Source organism: Culex quinquefasciatus, chromosome 2 (genome assembly GCF_015732765.1).
Source record: "Culex quinquefasciatus strain JHB chromosome 2, VPISU_Cqui_1.0_pri_paternal, whole genome shotgun sequence".
NCBI lineage: Eukaryota > Metazoa > Arthropoda > Insecta > Diptera > Culicidae > Culex > Culex quinquefasciatus.
The window spans coordinates 211,501,668-211,521,776 of record NC_051862.1 but is presented as its reverse complement, the minus strand read 5'-3'; the positions used below and the strand labels follow the sequence as shown (position 1 = coordinate 211,521,776).

Sequence of the window (20,109 nt, the reverse complement as noted above, 5' to 3'; positions counted from 1 at the left end):
AGCTACACGTTTGCGAGGAGTTGCTCGAAATTTTGATGCGTTGCTTAATTTGAGTAATTTCACGTAAGCGTGCTGCTCCAAAACAAAAACACCGCGCAACAGAACCCTGCACCAAAATATCCTATGCAAATCCGGAATGGCCACCGCCTCAGGCCGCTGTGACTCGCTCCTTCAACGCTTCTCCGACCAGCTGCAGTGCGTGATTTGCGCCGAGCTGCCCCGAAATGCGCACATTTGTCCGCACTGTTCCGCTTTATTCTGCCATGACTGCGTGTGGCAGTGGCTGACCCGGGCCGCCGACGAAGACACCGAGGACGTCGAAAGTTGCCCCCACTGCCGCAAGCAGCTGCGGCCGGGTCGGTTGGTTAAGTTGCAGTGGTTTGGGGCGCGGGTGGAACCGCTGCGGGAGGCGTTGGAGAGGGCGGTGAACGGGGACGATCAGGCGGCCGGGAGCGATCTGAACCTGCCACAGGACGTGGAGCCCAAGCCGCAGTTTACGGTGGGCACGTTCACGCTGAGGAACTTTCGACCGCAGCAGATGCCAACGCGGATCTTCTCGCAGAAGGTCGTGGATGATTTGGGTTCGATTTGGCGGCTGGAGGTTTTCCCCCGGGGAGAGTGGATCTCGGCGTACCTTACGTTGAACAAGGGCCTTGAGGGGCGGTACGAGTACATAATTGAAACGCTCAACAACTTTCCGAAGAGGTTGCGATTCGAGAGCAACTTTAAGCAACGATCGAGCTTTGGAGCGGCGGAATTCATCGATACGAGACCGATTCCGGGTAATGCTGCGCCGATGAACATCAACTTCCGGTACTTTGTACGACCCGTGTCGTTTGAGGAGAAGTGCAAGCTGCAGCAGAAGTTGCTCGACAAGTTGGACAAACAGGATGAGCTGTTGAAGGGGTGACTAGCCGTTTTGATCAACTTGAGTCAATCTTCAACTAACGACCTCAACCTCTTTCAGAAATCCCAACACATTTTACTACCGCGTTGAGAACTTCTCCGACTTTAACAAGTCCACCGATCGGCAGCAGGAAAGTTACGAGGACGACCTGTTCAACAATTGGCGCATGGAGCTCAACACCGGCCACTCTCCGCGCTTCCTAGAGATGAAAGTCCAGCTTATGTGCGGCGTGCCCGGTTTGTACGAGGTCCGGTTGCAGCTCACGAACGAGGTACCGGAGTGCAACAAGAAGCTCTCCTTTCAGCACACGTTCGAGCCCGGCTGGACGGCCGTCTTCAACATGCAGATTCGCTGGGGCCAGCTGGATGAGTACGGCTTTACGCACTTTGACGCCGACTTTCTGGAGGTGATTGCGACCGTCTGTCCGATCCACTTGAACCATCAGGAGCTGCAGGAGCTGCTGTTTTTGAGTGACGACGACGAGGACGATCACGGGTCGTACGAGAGCAATGGCAGCAGTGAGGTAGCGTCCGAGGAGGGTGAACAGTACTACTATTGAAGATTCCAAATAACTTTTAACAAAAGAGATCACGGGTTTATTATTTACATTTAAAAATTACACAAGATAGTTCTGTTGAACTTCAGTCAGCTTTCATTGTCCATTTCTTGCGGATCCTCAAGAATCAGTACTTCAAACAGGTCGTGTCTGCCCTGGACGTAGTATCGCTTTTCGACCTTTTTCCGTTTGGATTTAGTCATCGGCGTATCGACTGCCGGTGTGACGTCGGTCGGTTCTGAATCCTCCAGGTACTCAACATCCAAGTATTCCTCCTCGTTGGTGTTCAACCGGGGAACGGCGCCGTACTTGAGACTATAATTAAAAACATAATAGTACACAACTGCCAGCTCAAACCCACCTCAAACGCTCACCCCTGATGCGTATTCAGCGGAGCGCGAAAAGAATCACGCGTGAAGTGATCGGAACATATCTTCCGCCCGCGAATTCCGTACGGTCCCGATGCCTTGAATGCCGCCGTGAGCTGAGGCGAGGCGCAAAATTCTATCCATTTCTCGCAAAGTGTCACGTCGTCGGGAAATTTGAAAAAAGATGTGTTCAAATTTCTTGCGTCGTTTTTAAGACAATTTTTTGCGCTGCAATTTCGTCCCATTTTTGCTGTTTGTTTTTAGTTATTTAAATGAAACTCGATTGTGATGATTCGAACTGTCACTTGGTAAATGACATTTTTTTAGACATTTTGTCAGTTTGACAGAAGGAATCGCTGTCATTAATACACGCTGACGAGAAGTTACTCCCAAAACTAAAACAAAAGTTAAGGAGGTATTCTAAGAGGCATTAGACTATGACAAACACACGTTTTGACTGTTTGAAAGTTTGTCTGCTTTGTTTGTTTGCAAAAATGTTAGCCACTGACGAACTGACGTGCCACCCCATACATCTGACCGCAAATTCTCCAGCGAACAGCATCTCCATCTACCTTCAGGTTCGATGAACTAATTCTCTCTCCCACTCGACTATGGTTCAATTTGTAATCTGCGTCGTTTCGCACCAAAAATATAGTTTATATGTTAAGTATTTTATTTTAAAAGAAAATTAACAAAAAGTATGAAAATCCAGACATTTAGTATGGGAGCTGTCAAATCTCTCACCATCAAAAAGCAGCGTTGAGCTTTCGCTGGATTTGTCTATTTCTGATTGATGGAGTCTCGGTGCTATGACATATAGATTCTTTGAAATGAAATTCATTCGTAATTTTTCTGTTTTAAATTTTTTCGACTTTATACATGCCTTTTTTTAAATAAAACAATGTACAATAAATTACAAGCTACCCCTCTTCCTCCATCACCACCTCCCCCTCATCCGACTCCACCGACCCGTCGTCGCAAATCTCCACCAGGTCCGCCATCCCCGCCGCCGCTGCCAGCTCCATGCCTTCGTGCCGCTCCATGTGCTTCTTGTACGTCGACATCTGGCAGAATCCTTTCGAGCAAAGCTCGCACTTGAATGGCCTGTGGCCGGTGTGCGTCCGCTCGTGAATGGTCAACGTGCGCTTCCGGGTGAAGGCGGCCCCGCACGTTTCACACCGATAGGGACGCACTCCCGTGTGGGACATTTCGTGGCGCTTTTTGTCCGAGATGTGGTAGTAACTGTTGGAACAGAACTGGCACTGGTAAGGCTTTTCTCCCGAGTGGATGCGGGCGTGAATTCGCAGATGCTGGGGCACTTTGAAGCGTGCCGGACATTGGTCACAGTGGAAGGGTTTGTCCTCCGAGTGGCAGGACCGGATGTGCTCTTCCATGTTGCGTTTGCGGCTAAAACTTCGGTCGCACGAGGTGCAGGGAAAAGGCCGGGCTGTGGAATGGCAAACGAGATGGTTCTTGAGGTGGAGTTCGCTGAAGAACCGCTTTTCGCAGTGGGGACACTCGAAGGGCCGTTCTCCGCTGTGTTTGGACCGTTCGTGGACGGTTAGAAGGGCGGCACTCACCGCTCGGAACGAGCAGTGGCCACACCTGAAGTGTTTTCCCTGGTTGTGGTTTGCGCGGACAAATTGGTGCACTTTCAAGTTTTTGACCGATCCAAACGACCGGAAGCAGACGATGCAGGTGAATGGTTTGTCCGGTTCCGTCTTCGCTCGATTATGATTTATTTTTATGTCGTGCTTTTCCTGGGCATGAGCAATCAACTCCTGCTCGCCGCTGAAGACCTCATGGCAGTGCGTTACGCAGCAGTAACGTTCAGAATTTTCTTCTAGTTTTATCTTCTTCGCTGGGATTTCCTCAACCAGCGGTTCTTCTACAATCTCCGGTTCAACCGATGGTTGTTGAATCTCACTAACTTCATGAACCTCTCCAAAGTGCTGCGTTACATCTTCTATACTTTCGTAAATGTCCTCACAGCTGTTACATTGATAAAGTTCCATGAATCGCTTTCCCTGATGCTGTTCCAGCTCGTCTCCACTTTCAAAACTCCGTAGACAAATGACGCACCTCTGCTCCGCTCCATCAACCTCCGTCACATCCACCCCGTGAACCTGCTGAACGTGTCCCCGATACTCCTCTTCGCTGTACAGCAAAATCCCCGCGCACAAACAGCACCGGAAGCTCATCATCTCCACGACGCTGTAAGGCTGCTCCAGCAGAACCTCATCCTGTTCTTCCTCCACCGGCAACCCTTCCGGCTTGTGGTCGTCCACCTCGATCGGCTCAAAGTAGATGACGGCGGCCTCCGCCGCAATCGCCGCCGTTTCCTGCTCCAGCACCAGCTGGCGCAGACTTTGCTCCGACTGTTCGCACCGGCGCCGGAAGTTGATTGCGGTCAGCAGCTCGTGCACGCAGCCGGGGCAAATTTGCTTGGGCAGCGGGTCGTCCGGGGCGATCTCCATCGAGCAGAAAGTGTTCAGCAAGCCGGCAACGGTGTCGTTCATTTCCGTGTCGCTGTACACGGAGATGGAGCATTTGTCGTCGGTGCCGTCCACGGCGGACATGCACGTTCGGCACAGGTTCTCCATTTGCGGAATGCTCAACGCACAAAAATTACATAAATAAAATTAAATTACAAATATTTTACTGGATGTTGGAAGTATACAGCACATGTGCTGTATATACAGCACAGACATAAACAAAAACAAATCAGTAACAACATTTCAAAAGGGCGAAACCTACGATCCTGCCGTTTCGGGAAAATCAACATTCAAAATTTTGCAATTCCGATCAATAATTGGAATTATTCCTATTTCCACAAAAAAGCATGAAAACCATCATTTTTTTCAAAACGTAATAGGAAATAGCAATAATTTCATCATAGAGATCAATTTGAAATTAATTAAGGTGTTTTTGCTTTTAAAAATTGAGAAAAACAAATTACGCCTTTTTGAAGAGCGTGCCTCCATTTTCGCCCCACCATATTCGCCACCCACTCAACCAAAACAACGGTTTAGCCCGTCAGGTTACGCCACAAAGCAAAAGTAAACAACAGATTCGCCCTTTTGGTTTTTGTTCACTTTTCGGGTTTTTAAAGAAAAAAAGTGGTGAAACAACTATTTTATCATTGTGAAACGTTACAGTCAGTGATAATACAGTGATATTTGCAACCTCAGTGATAAAAAATTGGTCTAGAAAGCCTTCATAAGGAGTCCGGTTCAGGCCAAGACTCGTTGAGCTAGGATACACCGTAAGTAGCAAGTTGGTTTGACGATGTGCTCTATATTGAAGTGACGTTCCTTGGGGTGTCCCCGCCGGAAGTGGGAGACATGGCACCTGACGACTAGGTCACCCCGCTGTAGAGAATAAGACCAGGATAATCAATATTTGCAAAATAACCTCATTGAATAAACTATTCTATGAAAAATAAAACGTAGATATGAACCGAACGATTGCGGCGATGGTTGAAAAAGCTTTCGAGCGTCGGGTCGGAATCGCGCGGCGTTGGAGAGATGAAATGAAAGAGTCGCAAGTGTGTGTGCGCTCTCAGAATGATCTTCAGTCTTGTTTGCAAATTTGCAGTGAACGGTCGACATTTTTAAGGTTTGGCCGTGAGTTTACAACATGGCGCAGTCGGTAGGTATTATGGTGACGATTTCACGGCATAAAGACGGAGTGAGGAATGCCTCAACCGTAAAAAAAAAGGAAAAAGAAGACAGTGGACGAACGCCTCCACAGCACAAAAAAAACAGTTGACGAACGCCTCAACTGCATAAAAAAACAATTGACGAACGCCTCAACTGCAGAAAAAAACCAGACAATGTTTTAATGAAAACAGTTGACGAACGCCTCAACTGCAGAAAAAAAAGGTGCAGGTGGTTATGTTACACATGACCAGTATGACAAAGAACTTTGCAAGATGATTGTTGAAATTTTCGATTAGAATGTCCGAACTACGGGGACGGAAATTGCAAGTAGAGCTGAAATAGAAATCGAAGTGAAATCAATTTACTTAAACCAGACAATGTTTTAATGAAAACAGTTGACGAACGCCTCAACTGAACTCAGAGAATGTTGACGAATGCCTCAACTTGATTCTTAGCGTGAATTGGATTAAAAAAAAATCGGGTTGATGAGAAGACGTGAGAAACGGTTCATTAAAAACCTGAACAAGATAAAATGCAAAAGATTAAAAAGAAAAAGAACGGAAACGTTTGAAGAGAAAATGCAGAAAAACGTTTTTTGAGAGTTGAAATTGAATAAAAGTGAAAAAAATAATTAAGAAACGGATTTTTTTTTGAGGAAATTAAGTGGAGCTGTCAGTTTAATGACATAATATAAGAAACGGTAGCTTGGAAACCTACACGTCTTATAATTGTTAATGAAACTGAATTTCTAAACGAAAAAAAGAAGTGATTTTCCCCATCAACGAAAGAAAAACAAACAAAATGATTTTGAATGATTTCGAAAAATTCAACACTTTTAAGGAGAAAATGTAAGAAACGGTGGATGAAATACACTCTTTTTCTGTTAAAAAAAAATATAGCAAAACAAAAACAAAATAATATGGATTGATATTTGAAGGTAATAAACCGAGTTTTTGTGAGAAATTAAATATAAGATTTCTTTTTCAAGCAAAGAGTAAAACAAAATTTGAGATAGCTTAAAAAAAAATCAATCGATGAAAAAATACTCAAAACGGTAGTTTCGATATTTAAACAATGTATCAAAAAAATGGAAATGATTTTTTGATTAAAAAAAACAACAATTTGTAATGTCCCTTTAAGAAAAAAACGGCAAGTTTGGAAAAAAAGATACGATGGTTTTTGAAATCTACAAAACAAAACAAAATTCTGAATGGGTTTGAAGAATTCTTCAAAATTAAGTTGAAATTTTGTCGAGCTGATTTGTTTCACACAAAAAAAGGACGATTTAAATGATTCGGAATAATTTTAGAAATTTCAGCCAGTTTAATGAGATAATGTAAGAAACGGTAGCTTGGAAACCTACACGTCTTATATTTGTTAATTGAATTGAATTTTCAAACAAAATGTAAAAAAAGAAGTGATTTTTCCCCTCAACGAAAGAAAAACAAACAAAGTGATTTGGAATGATATCGAAAATTTCAACAATTCTTAAGAAAAAAAAATGTCTGAAACGGTGGTTGAAATACTCTTGTTTTCTGTAAAAAAAAATCAGAAAAAAATAAATAATTTTGATTGATATTTGAAGTTAATAAACTGCGTTTTTGTAAGAAATGAATTATAAGATTTATTTTTCAAGCAAGGAGTAAAACAATATTTGGGATAGCTTAAAAAAAATAAAATCGGTCGAAAAAAAAAACTCAAAACGGTAGATCAGATATTTAAACAATGTATCAAAAAAATGGAAATAATTTTTTGATGAAAAAAAACAATTTGTAATGATTCCGAACAATTTTGTCCCTATAAAAAAAACAGAAAGTTTGGGAAAAAAGATACCGATGGCTTTTGAAATCTACACGCTTATTGACTGAAATAATGAAATAACAGTTACTTTCATATAAAGAAAAGAAGAACAAAATAATAAAATAGTAGTGTTTTATATATTCTCAAGGAAACAGCAAAAAAAATGTGTGAAGATTAAAAAAAAAGTGTGAAGTTTCAAGAGAGACGCTGTGATTTAGATTTTTTTTTGCCTTTATCTAAACAATGTGCTAAGCTTCTAGAGAAAATTTAATATCATATAAAAAAAACACAAATGGAATGATTTTGGATAATTCAGAACAAAATTTGGAGAAAATAAAGAATAATTGATTGGGTTTTCACAAGTAAAAAGAGGCGATTTTAATAATCCGGAATAATATTGAAAATTCCAGTTAGTTAAAGGATATAATGGAAACCTACACGATGTTAATTGACATGAATTTCTGAACGAAATGGAAGAAAAAGTGATTTTGTTTCCTTCAACGAACAAAAGAAACAAACAAAATAAATAAACATGAATTTGGAACGATTTCCATCTTTTTTTAAATAGTAAATGTAAGAAACAAGTAAGAGATAACTGAATAAAAGAGTTATCTTAATTAAAATACCAAATTTCGAATGATTTAAAGTTATACGCAGTTTAAAATGAAATAGAATCATTTTACAAGCGAAGCATAACAAAATTTGGAAAAAACAGATGTTAGAGAATGCAAGATTGAGCAAGGAAATTAAATGGAAATGATTTTTTTATAGAAAAAAAAAATCTGTAATGATTCCGAAGAATTTTGTCACTTTTAGGGCAAATATTCAAGATACGATGATTGTTCGAATCTACACGCTTAATGACTTAGAAAATGAAATAACAGTTATTTTCTTATCATGAAAGGAGAAAAAATAATAATTTGGAATGATTCTGAGAATTAGCATAATTTGGAATTATTTTGATAATTTATGTCTGTTAAGGATGAAATGAAAAAAAAAAAAAGTTAAAAAGAATATGTAATAAACGTTGGTTTAAAGATTTATTCGCTATAAGGATATATATATATATATATATATATAAAAGAATGATGAAGTTTGAAAAAAAATGTAATAGACGTTTAATTCGAGATATATACACCTGGTGACTAAACATTGGACTGAGTTCCTAGAGTACATAAAATAAAAGTGAATTTTTTTATGAAAGAGCAACAAACTTAATTTGGAATGATTTTGAAGTATTAGGATCCGTTTTTATTTGAAGAAATAATGTAAGATTGATTTGTTTTTCACAAGAAAAAAAAAAACGATTTTGGAAATTTTTGTCAGTTTCCATAAGGTAAGAAACGGTAGCTTGTTAATTGAACTGAATCTATGTTTGATCATTGGATTGAGTTCCTGGAGATAATTCTATTAAAGTGATATTTGAAATAATGAAGAGTGTACAAAATAATTTGGAATTATTTAGGATATTTAGAGTTGCAGAAAAAAAAGAAATTGTTTTTATTTTTTTCAAGAAAACAAAAGAGCAAAAGAAATTCGAATGATTATAAAATATCGGAAACGAGAAATTTGTGACTTTGACAAGAAAATAATATAAAAATGATTCTTGCAAAAAATAGATAATAAAATAAACTATCTAGGGGAACTATACCCTTTCTCAGCCTATTTGTATTATCGGCCTATCAGCACTTTGATCATGAATTACAGCTTAAATAAAGTGTTTTTGACTGTTCCAAAGTAATAAATAGCTCAAATAAAAGTGAGCAAGCAACTCTCCATTGTTGATACATCTGAAAATGTTGATTTAATAGCGGAAAATGGCAAAAGTGATGAGAATTGGTCGAACGGCTTAGTGTGATTAAAATGGGTATATTTCCCCTATGATGATTCTGAATATTTTATCAGTTAAAAAAAAAAAGAAGAATAAAAGAAACGATAAGGTTTAATGTGGAAATGTTACATACGATGGTTTTGAAATCTACACGCTTTTTGTCTGATTATTGGATTGAGTTTCTGACTAAAAATGTGTTTTTCTCAATATGAAAAGAGGAACGATCCCAACAGAAGAAATAATTGGGAATTGTTTTGGAAATTTCTATCAGTTTAACAAAAAAAAAAAAAGAAAAAAAAACTAAAAGCGGTAACTTGAAAATCAGAACGCACCATATTCAAGCATTGAACAGATCAACAGAAACAGGAAAAATGCAGGATAAAATTAAATTAAATGGGATTTTCTCAGTGATTTGTAAGCATGTAAGCAACGATAGTATGAAAATCATTAATACATTTTGGTGAGCAACAAAAAATTAGTTTGGTAGTTTACTTGTAGTGAATGAAATGAGTATTATGAATTGGAAAAATAATTAGAGAGGTTAAATTATAATAGAAGAAGATAATAAAGTTTGAAGAAGTACGGTGGCCTGTATAGTTGAATCCTTTATTAACGCATTTGAAAAAAATTAAAGAAGTTATAATGTTATAAGTAGAGACTTCATACGATGTTGAAAATTGCAATTAGCTTGAAGAGAAAATAAACGAAACTTAAAGGAAAATATTTAAAACTGTAAATGACTTTTCAAATTGAATTATTAGAATACTTTCCTATGAATTCAAGAATTCTAGTTTGAATATAAAACGTAAAATAAAACTAGACATCAACAACAGAAAAAGAAAAGAGGTCAAAATGTTACCAAGAATGAGGAAAGGAAAAAAAATAAGAAGAATATGTTTGTGTGATAAAAGAAAGCAAGATGTTGCGAATTGGATCATCTGGTAAAAGGAAATTATATAGTTTAAAAAAAAAAAAGTACAAGTAGGCAGGATAAGTTTGAAAATAATAAATTCAGTACACAAATAAGCTAACCATTCGTCAATATTAAGTGATAAAACTGAGAGTTTTGCTTTCACAAGAAACGAAATTTTGATTCATTTGACAGATATCTACAGTGATTTAAAACATAGAGGTGAGATTTAGAAAATGCATATCTACCCATAATGTAATACTGTTAAAACAAATAACTTTTAAATAACATTCCATTATTTGACACTTCATATTAAAATATTAAAAATTCAGTAGAGCCAAAGAAAGAAAACAGAAAAAAGAGTAGAGAAGGGGGATAATGTAGAGAATAAGACCAGGATAATCAATATTTGCAAAATAACCTCATTGAATAAACTATTCTATGAAAAATAAAACGTAGATATGAATTATGACCTTTTCAAATGTTTGAGTTGAAAATCGATTGGGTTTTGGATTGCTGAAAAGCAACGACGATCAAGACGACGAAGCACTCTCGTGTGCCAAGAAATTGGTCAGCAACGTGTACACACGCGCGCTGTATGAGTGTGAGTTCTTCATCTAGGTTGGTCCTGCTGCGCAACGTAAAGCTTTGCTTAACAAAAAAAAAAGAGAGAGAGAAATTGGAGAGAGAGATACCGAACGATTGCGGCGATGGTTGAAAAAGCTTTCGAGCGTCGGGTCGGAATCGCGCGGCGTTGGAGAGATGAAATGAAAGAGTCGCAAGTGTGTGTGCGCTCTCAGAATGATCTTCAGTCTTGTTTGCAAATTTGCAGTGAACGGTCGACATTTTTAAGGTTTGGCCGTGAGTTTACAACACCCGCGACACCATCCTGCCTTCTCAAGCTTTGCTTAGCTTCAATGGTTACGGAGGCGATGATTTTGTACGGCATTCCTCCTAAACCTCCCTACACTAACTTTTTGTCCTGCAACTGCTCGACCCAGAATCCCCGGATGTCCCAAGAACCGGTAAATTATGGACCTTCATATCTAGATTGTGAATCCAGACCAGAACCGATACTACAATAATTGAAATTAAAAAGTTATGTATTTAGGATCATACAAATCTATGTTTGTTGTGGAATTGTGGTCAGAGACATCAAAAACATACATTTTGATCCATTTTGAGGATTGTCAGGTTAAAATTCACTAAATTATAACGAAAATTTAGTGTTTCTAAATATACGTCGGAACTTGCAGAAAACACTACATTCGCCCCTCGTGATTGGATGAAAACACAAGGGCGGAAACTCAAATTGGTTTGTTTTGATTGATGTTGTTGATTAGCCCTTTTGTTTTTTGCTTGTAAAACTACGTATTTTCGGAATTTTGTGATGATGGAGGGTGTTTTAGAATCAGTTTTGTTCGCTTTATATGATTCTGACAAAAACTCAGTTTGTTTACATCTGAGGGTTTCGCCCTATTGAAAAGTTGTTACAGAATTTTGTGTTTTTTTTCACACTGGGGCCAGATCTGTCACAACATCGCGCGGTTGTTGTTGATTTCTGTTGAGTTTTCAAAGTTTCCAAACTAAATTTGATTTTTAATGTAATTTTTCCTCGTGAAACCAGTGAAACATGGAACCTACGAGCCATTGCCGCATCTGTCACCGCCCGGAGGACGCTTCGATGCCACTACGCTCAATTTACAGCTCGGATGAGTCGGAGGAAATCGTCAAAATGATGGAGGAGTTGAACGGCGGTCAGGTAAGGTTGGGCGATACATTTTGAAAAGCTCACAAAATTAACAGCAATACCTCAATACTAGCTTATCGTTGACGAGCTTCGCTCGTCGGAAATCTGCGCGACGTGCCTGCAAAAGGTCCACATCGGTTACGCCATCCAGCGGCAGATTCGCGAAGCGGAGGCCACCCCAGCAACGAGCTCAACGGAATTAGTTCTACCCTCGGGGACGGTTGTCAAGGTGGAGGACGTGTTCATCGAGGAAGAGGAGGAGGACGATGGTTACGAGTACGAATTCTTGGAAGATGAGTATTTGGAGGAGGACCAGCCGGTTCAGCGGGTCGTTCGCGGGAGGTTCTTTGTAATGCCGAAGGAGGAGGTGGTTCGGGGCGTGGTAGAGCATGTGGAAGGGTATCGGGAGGTGCAGATCGAGGGCGATCGGTGCTGCGGGTGCAGCTTTGTGGGGGTGAATAGGAAGGAGCTGTTGCAACATTCGGACAAGGCGCACGTGATTGATAGCGTTGGGAGTGGGAATTATTGTCCGATTTGTTTTGGGAAGTTTTCGCGGGAAGAGACACTGACGAGACACATTGACGAGTGCCGGTCGAGGAGTATTTTCGTGTGTGGGAGATGCAATCGGTACTTTAATCGGCGGGGGAAGATTGAGCGGCACTTGGTGGGTTGTAAGGCGCAGGAAGTTGTTGTTCCGGGGGAGGGAGCTGAGGAGAGTGATACGATGGAGATTGAGTTTGAGACGGGGAGCGAGTGGGAAGAGGAGGAGGAGTTCAAGCAGGTGGAGGAAAAATTACGAAGGAAAGTCGCTCCGAAATTGCGAAATGTGGTTGATGTGAGATTCAGCGAAGGACTTCGAATCGACAACTTGCAAGAGTCGCAGATTGTGACAAGGGTCACGTTCCAGACGTTTCAGTACGTGAAGTTGCACGGAGAGCGTTGCTGTGGCTGTGATTTCTTCTGTGAGAAGCGGGAGGAGCTCTTTCGGCATGCTCGAGAAGTTCACGAATCAGTGGAAGGGTTGGAAAGTTTGTTGAAATGTTCGATTTGCTGCGTTGAGTTTGAAGATAATCGCAAGCTGCAGCAGCACATCAATTTCAACACGAGCAAAGAGTTGCTGATTTGCACGATCTGCGACGAGGCATTCTCTGGGACGGGACATTTGCTGTATCACCAGGAGATGAGCTTGTCCCACAAGGATCTCTGCGTAGCACAGAAAGCTCAAATTCTTGAACTGAAAGACAAATCGGTTCGAGAAGAGTTGGTTCGTCTTTCATCCAATGATAAGGATCCAACTCGGCATCGGAATAACAACCGATCCATCACGCGGCACCGTCATCTGTCCCTACCTGAGCCGTGCTTCATAACGGACATCGACGACTTCCTGAACTACCAAATCATAACGGTCAGCGGCGAACGCTGCTGCGGCTGCGGCCAATTCTTCCAGACCTTCAAGGAACTCGTCGAGCACGGTCGTCGCGAGCACTTACTTGAGCATCCGGAAGCCACCGGAGGTTACCAGTGCGACATCTGCTTCTCCCGATTCATGTACGATCGCGGTCTCATCCTGCACCAGTCGACGCGGCGTTCCCTCGACAAAATGTACCACTGCACAATTTGCAATCTGGTCTTTTCAAAGCAGTACAGCATCACCAAGCATCTCCAATCCGCTCCAAATCACAATCTAGAACAGACCCCAAAACCAAATCCAAATCAGTTCCACTGTTGCTTCCCCAAATGCGCTCCAACCTTCCCCTCGGAAGACCTCCTCCTCGAACACTGCATCGCCGAACACGCCGGAAAACGGCGCGAAAACGAATCCGAACGCACCAACGAGGCCAACGTCTGCGTCGGCTGCCTCAAATCCTTCGAAAACACCACCACCCTTGTCTGGCACCGAACGATGCGCTTCACCAAGCGCTACACCTGTCGCTTCTGCCCCCTTGAGTTCACCCGCTGGCCAGCATTCCGCGACCACGAAAACCAAGTCCACCTCGGCAAATCAATCCACTTCCCCTGTGAAACCTGCGGAAAGCTGTTCCGCACCGCCCACTCGCTCAAAGCGCACGCCCTCATCCACTCCGAGGCGCGCTCGGAGGTCTGCGACGAGTGTGGCGCGGCCTTCCGGAACAAGGGCGTCCTCAAGCGGCACAAGCGGGCCGTCCACGCGGCCGAGTTCCGGTTCGATTGTGGGGATTGTGGGAAAAAGTTCCCCACCCGAGAGCAGATGCAGGCGCACAGTCGGGTTCACACCGGGGTTAAACCGTATCCGTGCAGATTCTGCGAGAGGGCGTTCAAGCACTTTACCGACCGGAAGCGGCACGAAATGTCGACGCACACGGGCGAGAGGCCGTACAAGTGTGCGCACTGCTCGGCGGCGTACATCAGGAACAGGGAGTTGGTCATTCATCTGCAGAAGCATAATGGGGAAGGGAAGGAAGGGGACGGTGAGGTTCAATAAAATCTGTATCTTTTTAGTTTCCTTTTTAACTAATCAAATCCGAACGGTGTTGAAGAAGTCCCTATTTTGGAGCTTATTCTTTAGACGATTCAATATTTTTAAAATCGTAGTAACCATGGGTTTTCCATACAATGACAGTTGATGTAATTTCAATCTAGTTCTATCAACCACATGAGACTCTAGACGTGGAACCTGGGCAAAAAGTCTACTAGCTATTATTGAAGATTCAAAGTATCTAAATGATAACAATGAGATCAGATTTATTGTTTAAAATAAAGTTTTTTGACTCTACTAACTGTAGGGTTGTCAACTTATTGCTGACTCTCTAGAACCAAAACTTCGAAGAGGTCGTTTCTGCCCTGGACGTAATATCGCTTTTCGACCTTTTTCCTTTTGGCTGTGGTTATCGGCGTATCGACTGTCGGTGTGACGTCGGTTGGTTTTGGATCTTCCAAGCACTCAACATCTAAATATTCTTGCTCGTTGGTGTTCAACCGGGGAACAGCGTCGTCTTTGAGACTGTAATTGAAGAATAATATTGTACAACTGTCGGCCAAAAAACCCTTATTACGTTTTTATCAAACCTGATGTGTGATGTTCCGTTAAAATGCAATCCTGTCGGTTCTTCGAACGGCGTTGCATATTTATTTAACCTTACTTGGCCCTTCACTTTGTAGAAACAGGTGATGTGAAAATGTTTCGAACAGATGCGATCACGATTAAAGTTGACCGCCGATAGGTCGCCAGGGCGGCAGTTTTCGGCCGTGCGAATAGCTTCAAGCCACTGAGCCTGGCGGTCGTCGTCAGTAGGGAATCGATGTTGCGTGATTCCTGCGGGAATTTTGTGGAAATCCGTGGTACAGGACGGGACAACGCACTTCATTTTAGTTGAAAACGAACGGATCAAAAATAAAATGTAAACAGCGAATCGGCAAGGAGGATAAGTTTGTTTTTGTTTTCGAGCGCAACGTGGGTGTGTTTGTGTGTTGGCACCTTATGACTGCACTACGAAAAATCTTCACTTTTGACTCAAGTGTTTCACAATTAAATCCACTATGTTAATTTTTATTTCAACCAGTTAAGACAACATTTAACGACAACATGAAACGAGCTGTCAATTTTCAAAAAAAAAATCAAACTGAGTAGATCGTTGTCAACTAGGTTGTCATCAATTATATCAGCAATTTAAGCTTAATTTAAGTACCCAAATCGAATGCTTTTGCACTCAAATGTTGAGTGCATTATCTGCGAAAAACAATCGCTTTTGGAATTGATAATTACAACACAGACAAGTGATTACAACTTCTCAAGTTCTATTTATTCGGAATTCTATTTATTGATGGTTCATTGAAAATTGATTGGAAAATTGGTTTTGTTTTTTTCACACATGACATGTCTTTTTGACAGTTTGTGAGATTGCACGCACTGGGATGGGATAAACAAAGAGAAAAAAAACCTATTGTCAAACTAAACCACATGCAACATGGCCGCTTCTGTCAACCTAAACCAGTCCTTTCTTATGAGGAGAAAATGGGAAGTATTGTAATTACAGTTGAAAAAATAAAAATAAAAAAATAAATCGGTTTCACAAATAATGGTTAATTGCTAGGTTAATTGCATTAAAAGATGATTATTTTTTTTTTCAATTGAATGGCATTTATTAATATCGTACATCGAATGTTGACTTATCAGCATTTTCTTTTAACTGACGATTCTTTTGCCCCTTTAAAACAATCTTTTTTTGCGTTTTGGCTGTAGTGGCACATAATTTTTAATGTGCATTGTCCCGAGGTTTGGTTGAAGTTGGTTGCTGGAGTCCCGAATTATAATTACAAATGTTTACGGTAGTCTATCTTGTACGTGCGTCAAACGCGTTCTGTCCTGAAATCCCTTTGGCCGATTGTCGCACTTACATCAATTTTCAGGCTGTGACAAGATTGGAATTTCTTTCATATGAAAAGTGACAAAAATGCACGGAGCTTTTTCGGATTTCGTTTCAATTCAATTCAATTGGTGTTGATTAGAATTTAACAGTTCTGCTCCAGGATGGTACATTTGCAATTCAGAGATTTGGAGAACCTTCCAACTGAGAGCAATTCATAAGCCTTTACTAGAGGTGGGCAAAACCGCTCTTTTTTAGGAGCCGCTCATTTTCGTTCGCTCTTTCAAAAGAGCCGCTCTTTTGAACGGTTCTTTCGCTCTTTTTCAAAATTTTGATGAAATCTCTAAATCTAATCTAATCTAATCTAACACAAACGCAGCCAGTCCGATGAAAGCATGCTGGAAAGTCTTGTGATTAGATAACGCCACAAGCACTTTTCTTGTCATTATTAATAATTGCAGTACATCCGAGAACACCCGAAAATGTATTGCAAAAATTAATGCGGCCAGCCCTACTACGTTGTGTTTACCGCAGAGAGGATTCTGCGAACGGATCACATTTCACAGAATCTACAGGGGAGGAAGGATGCGTGGACATACCGTACCAAACGCTCCAGTTTACAGTTTCATATGTGTTTTGTATAATGTGTTCAGTGTAAAATATAGTGTGGTTATATAATCAATTGAATCATTTAATAAAATCCCTTCACCTATATATAATAACCACTCACCCAAGCACACAAACAGCGACACAAAAGAAATGAAAATGAGCATGCAAAAACAAGACAGCGCGTCCCCGTGGTCAGCGCACTAATCTCTTTTTCAAAATTTTGATGAAATGGGTTTTTTCAAGAATCGTGTGATTTTATAAGTTATTTCACATTGGACTTTTATAAATTAGGCTGTACCAAACATTTTTTGAAGTTTATTATGTCCCTCAACTCTGGCCAAAGTTGCAAAAAAAATAACAAGCCATGGTATAAACATTAAAAAAAAAAGAGTTTTAAAATGTATTGCAATCATTAGATTTCAAAATATCGAAGTATTGATGAACTTATTTTTTAAGCCAAAAAAAAACTTTTTGCATTACTGTGCAAACGGAATTTCACAAAAATTCAAAATATTTTTGATCGATCCCAAAATGCTTTTTTATTTGTTTTCAGTTGATAAGACTTCAATTTCCATTAAAATTTGAAAGTTTTTTGAGAAAAATATTGTATTCCCCCCTGATTTTTTGGACCGATTTTGAAGGGGAGGGGTGACATAAACTTTGAAAAATGTTTGTAACGGCCATATTTGATGAATAAAATAAATAAATCTGAAAACGAGAAAATGCTCTTGAAAACCATAGGTCTTGGTGGTCTCTATGTTAAGATTTCTACTCAAAACTAAAAATTCGAGTAATTGAATGGCATCCCAACTGAAATCTAAGATGCTGGAAAAATTGCTATTGATTTTAAAATTGCGTTTTTTTCTGAAAGACTAATGCTGATATTTTATTTGGAGAAAATATTATGTGAACTCTTCTCTACATTCGGATTTGATAGATAAGGTCTATAAACGCTAACGTTTAATCGGACAAAATGATTATTTTGACAAATTATGCTATTTTTTTTACTTCATTTTGTTTAGAAAATCATTTACTCTTGGGATTAAATTTTATAAGCATTGAAATTTTTGAAATTGAATTTTCAATTCTCAAAAACACATTTAATACCACATTTTTTGGAAATTCAAAAACTTATATTTATAACAAAAATCATTCCATCTTGAGCCGGTTCTTTCAAAAGACCGAAGTTTGAAAAAGAACCGCGGTCCTTTTTTCGTGAGCCATGGTTCATTCGCTCTTTTCAGTGAACCGGCTCTTTGAGCGGTTCGCTCTTTTTTTGCCCACCTCTAGCTTTTACAGATTTTGCTTGCTTGATTTTGCTAGCTACTTGCTCTTTTAGGAAAAAAAAATTTGAGAAAAAAATCCTAGATCTAAAATTCGGATTTCGTTGAATATCTCAGGATTGAAATCGAATTTTGGGGATCTGTGAAGTTCAAAAGGTGAGGCATTATGAGCTGCACAAAATGGCGTCATTAACTCAAGTTGGCCTAAAATGCACCTACGACAAGTTAGCACGACAGCGGCGAATTATAAAAAAATGTTAACCTTTTGGAACAGGGGGGCGACATTTATATCTCACTACATGCAGCTCGCCCGCAGCCAATGTACGTTCAAAAGTTAGTGTATATTTTTGAGATGATTTTTTTTTCAATTTATTTGCAAAATAAACTACTAAAGTTGGGATTATTAAGCTCACAACGGGTTGATCGCCTCATTCAAAGTTGTACTTTTGTGTAATTTGACTTTTACTACAGTAATTCTTATAACAAAAAATTAATCATTAATACAAAAATATTTTTGTTTTCACTGTGCGCAGTTTGCGCGCGTTATCAATCTCAATCGCCCAAGATGGCGCCCTTTAGCATCGCCCTGTTTTGGAACCATCCGTAAACCACGTGGACACTTTTTTGGGAATCTGTTAGCTCCACACCCCTCCTCGTGGACAATTGTCCATACAAAAAAAAGTTTTTTGTAGTTTTGAAGTGTCCACGTGCTTTATGGATGGTCCCTTTAACATTTTTTTTTAAATTTGAACCCATTTCCCTAAAATTACATTTGAAAAGCTTCACATATCGCCGATTGCATCCGAAACTAACGAACCAAAAACTTCCTACATCTCTACTACATCCTGTTTAACGAAGCAGCTCTCTTAAACGCCTGAAAGTGCGCAACATGCGCACACACATTCACACAAATCTGTCTTACAAAACATTCTTGCACTCGTCGCCACGATGTATACTCGCCGCATTACACGGAGACAGTGCCACCTAGGGGCAATATTGTGTATCGTGTGGATTTTTCTCCCTTGTTACTGTGATGCACTTGTCGTTCCGGAGTTGTCGTTCGATTTGAGTGAATATCTGCTTTATTTCTCAGTTAGCAAGACGGTGTCAATGTCACGTTCGTCTTTTATTCGTTTACTGTTGCCTTTTGGGTGGATTCTAAAGGAATATGAAAATGTTTGGAGCATAACTTTAGGCGATATAATCCAAATACACTGCTAGCGGAATTTACCCAAAACTTCTCTGTTATAAATAAACATCTCGAATTCTGGTTGGATTGCTGGATTATGATAAATTTGTGCACACTCACAAGTGCGAATGAGTGGGAAATAACAATCTGGGTATGACAAAGATGGATTCTTCAAAATCTACCATAACGAGACCCCCCCTCTTCCTCAGGCCAAACGGAAGTGGAACACGTGTCTTCACCGGCTGCTCACATATTTCAGATTTCACCCAACGCGAGCGGAGATTGGGGTAAAACGGGACAAAAAGACACCCTCCTCCCCCCCGTTTCCGCAGTAAGTTATGCGAGGAGACTTGCATTTCTGTAACACTTGGCGGAGGCTAATCCAGAAGAATATTCCAAACATCAACAATCCATCTTTTGCAAGACAACTTTTGCCGTTGAGCGTTGAGTTGAGCGTTCCCAAAATGGACAAAGTTTGGAGCTTTCAACAGGGGGAGAGGACACACGTGTTGTGATGGTTCCCACGCGACCTCGCCTCGGAAAGTCGAACTTGCTTCACTCTGGCTTGACTTCGTCGTCGGGCGGTGTTTTTGCCTTCATTATTCAGTTTCAGTTCAGTGCGCCAAAGCTCATTAGAACGAGCTAGTGGGGGAGAGAGTTTGGAGGAGTAGCCGTTCGGTGCGGGTTGGGTACCGTGCAGGGGAGTGACTTTTTTCAGAAAAAATGTTTTTTTATATAAAACTTCTTTAAGAAAATGTTTTCTCACAGTGCGGATTTTAGGTAAATTTAACATAGACAATAATAAAAGCAAGAGTTATTTAAATAAATCAGAAAATAAATGAAAGAAAAGTATGTTGTGCCTGATTTTTCAAGGTATTTTGTAACGGTATTTAAAAATTAA

General features: G+C 40.3%; 5 protein-coding genes across 5 annotated transcripts; 2 read left to right on the top strand and 3 right to left on the bottom strand.

Moving 5' to 3' along the window:
* The first annotated feature begins 50 nt into the window (after positions 1-50).
* On the top strand, positions 51-1,555 carry LOC119766608. The gene is made up of 2 exons (XM_038251522.1): positions 51-906; positions 968-1,555. The coding sequence occupies exons 1-2, from the start codon at positions 137-139 to the stop codon at positions 1,464-1,466; spliced, it is 1,269 nt and encodes a 422-aa protein (XP_038107450.1). The 5' UTR covers positions 51-136; the 3' UTR covers positions 1,467-1,555.
* LOC6048066 (THAP domain-containing protein 1) lies at positions 1,477-2,529 on the bottom strand. The gene is made up of 2 exons (XM_038251525.1): positions 1,838-2,529; positions 1,477-1,778 (listed from the first exon to the last, which is right to left on the bottom strand). Exons 1-2 carry the CDS (start codon positions 2,074-2,076, stop codon positions 1,553-1,555), a joined length of 465 nt encoding a protein of 154 aa, XP_038107453.1. The 5' UTR covers positions 2,077-2,529; the 3' UTR covers positions 1,477-1,552.
* Positions 2,530-2,675: 146 nt separating this feature from the next.
* LOC6048065 (zinc finger protein 700) lies at positions 2,676-4,518 on the bottom strand. Its single transcript, XM_001865000.2, has one exon. The coding sequence runs from the start codon at positions 4,432-4,434 to the stop codon at positions 2,752-2,754; it is 1,683 nt and encodes a 560-aa protein (XP_001865035.2). The 5' UTR covers positions 4,435-4,518; the 3' UTR covers positions 2,676-2,751.
* Positions 4,519-11,564: 7,046 nt separating this feature from the next.
* On the top strand, positions 11,565-14,261 carry LOC6048103 (zinc finger protein 471). The gene is made up of 2 exons (XM_038255816.1): positions 11,565-11,796; positions 11,858-14,261. The coding sequence occupies exons 1-2, from the start codon at positions 11,668-11,670 to the stop codon at positions 14,243-14,245; spliced, it is 2,517 nt and encodes an 838-aa protein (XP_038111744.1). The 5' UTR covers positions 11,565-11,667; the 3' UTR covers positions 14,246-14,261.
* A 227-nt stretch (positions 14,262-14,488) lies between these two features.
* LOC119767362 lies at positions 14,489-15,223 on the bottom strand. Its single transcript, XM_038255817.1, has 2 exons — positions 14,830-15,223; positions 14,489-14,764 (listed from the first exon to the last, which is right to left on the bottom strand). Exons 1-2 carry the CDS (start codon positions 15,126-15,128, stop codon positions 14,557-14,559), a joined length of 507 nt encoding a protein of 168 aa, XP_038111745.1. The 5' UTR covers positions 15,129-15,223; the 3' UTR covers positions 14,489-14,556.
* Positions 15,224-20,109: the final 4,886 nt, after the last annotated feature.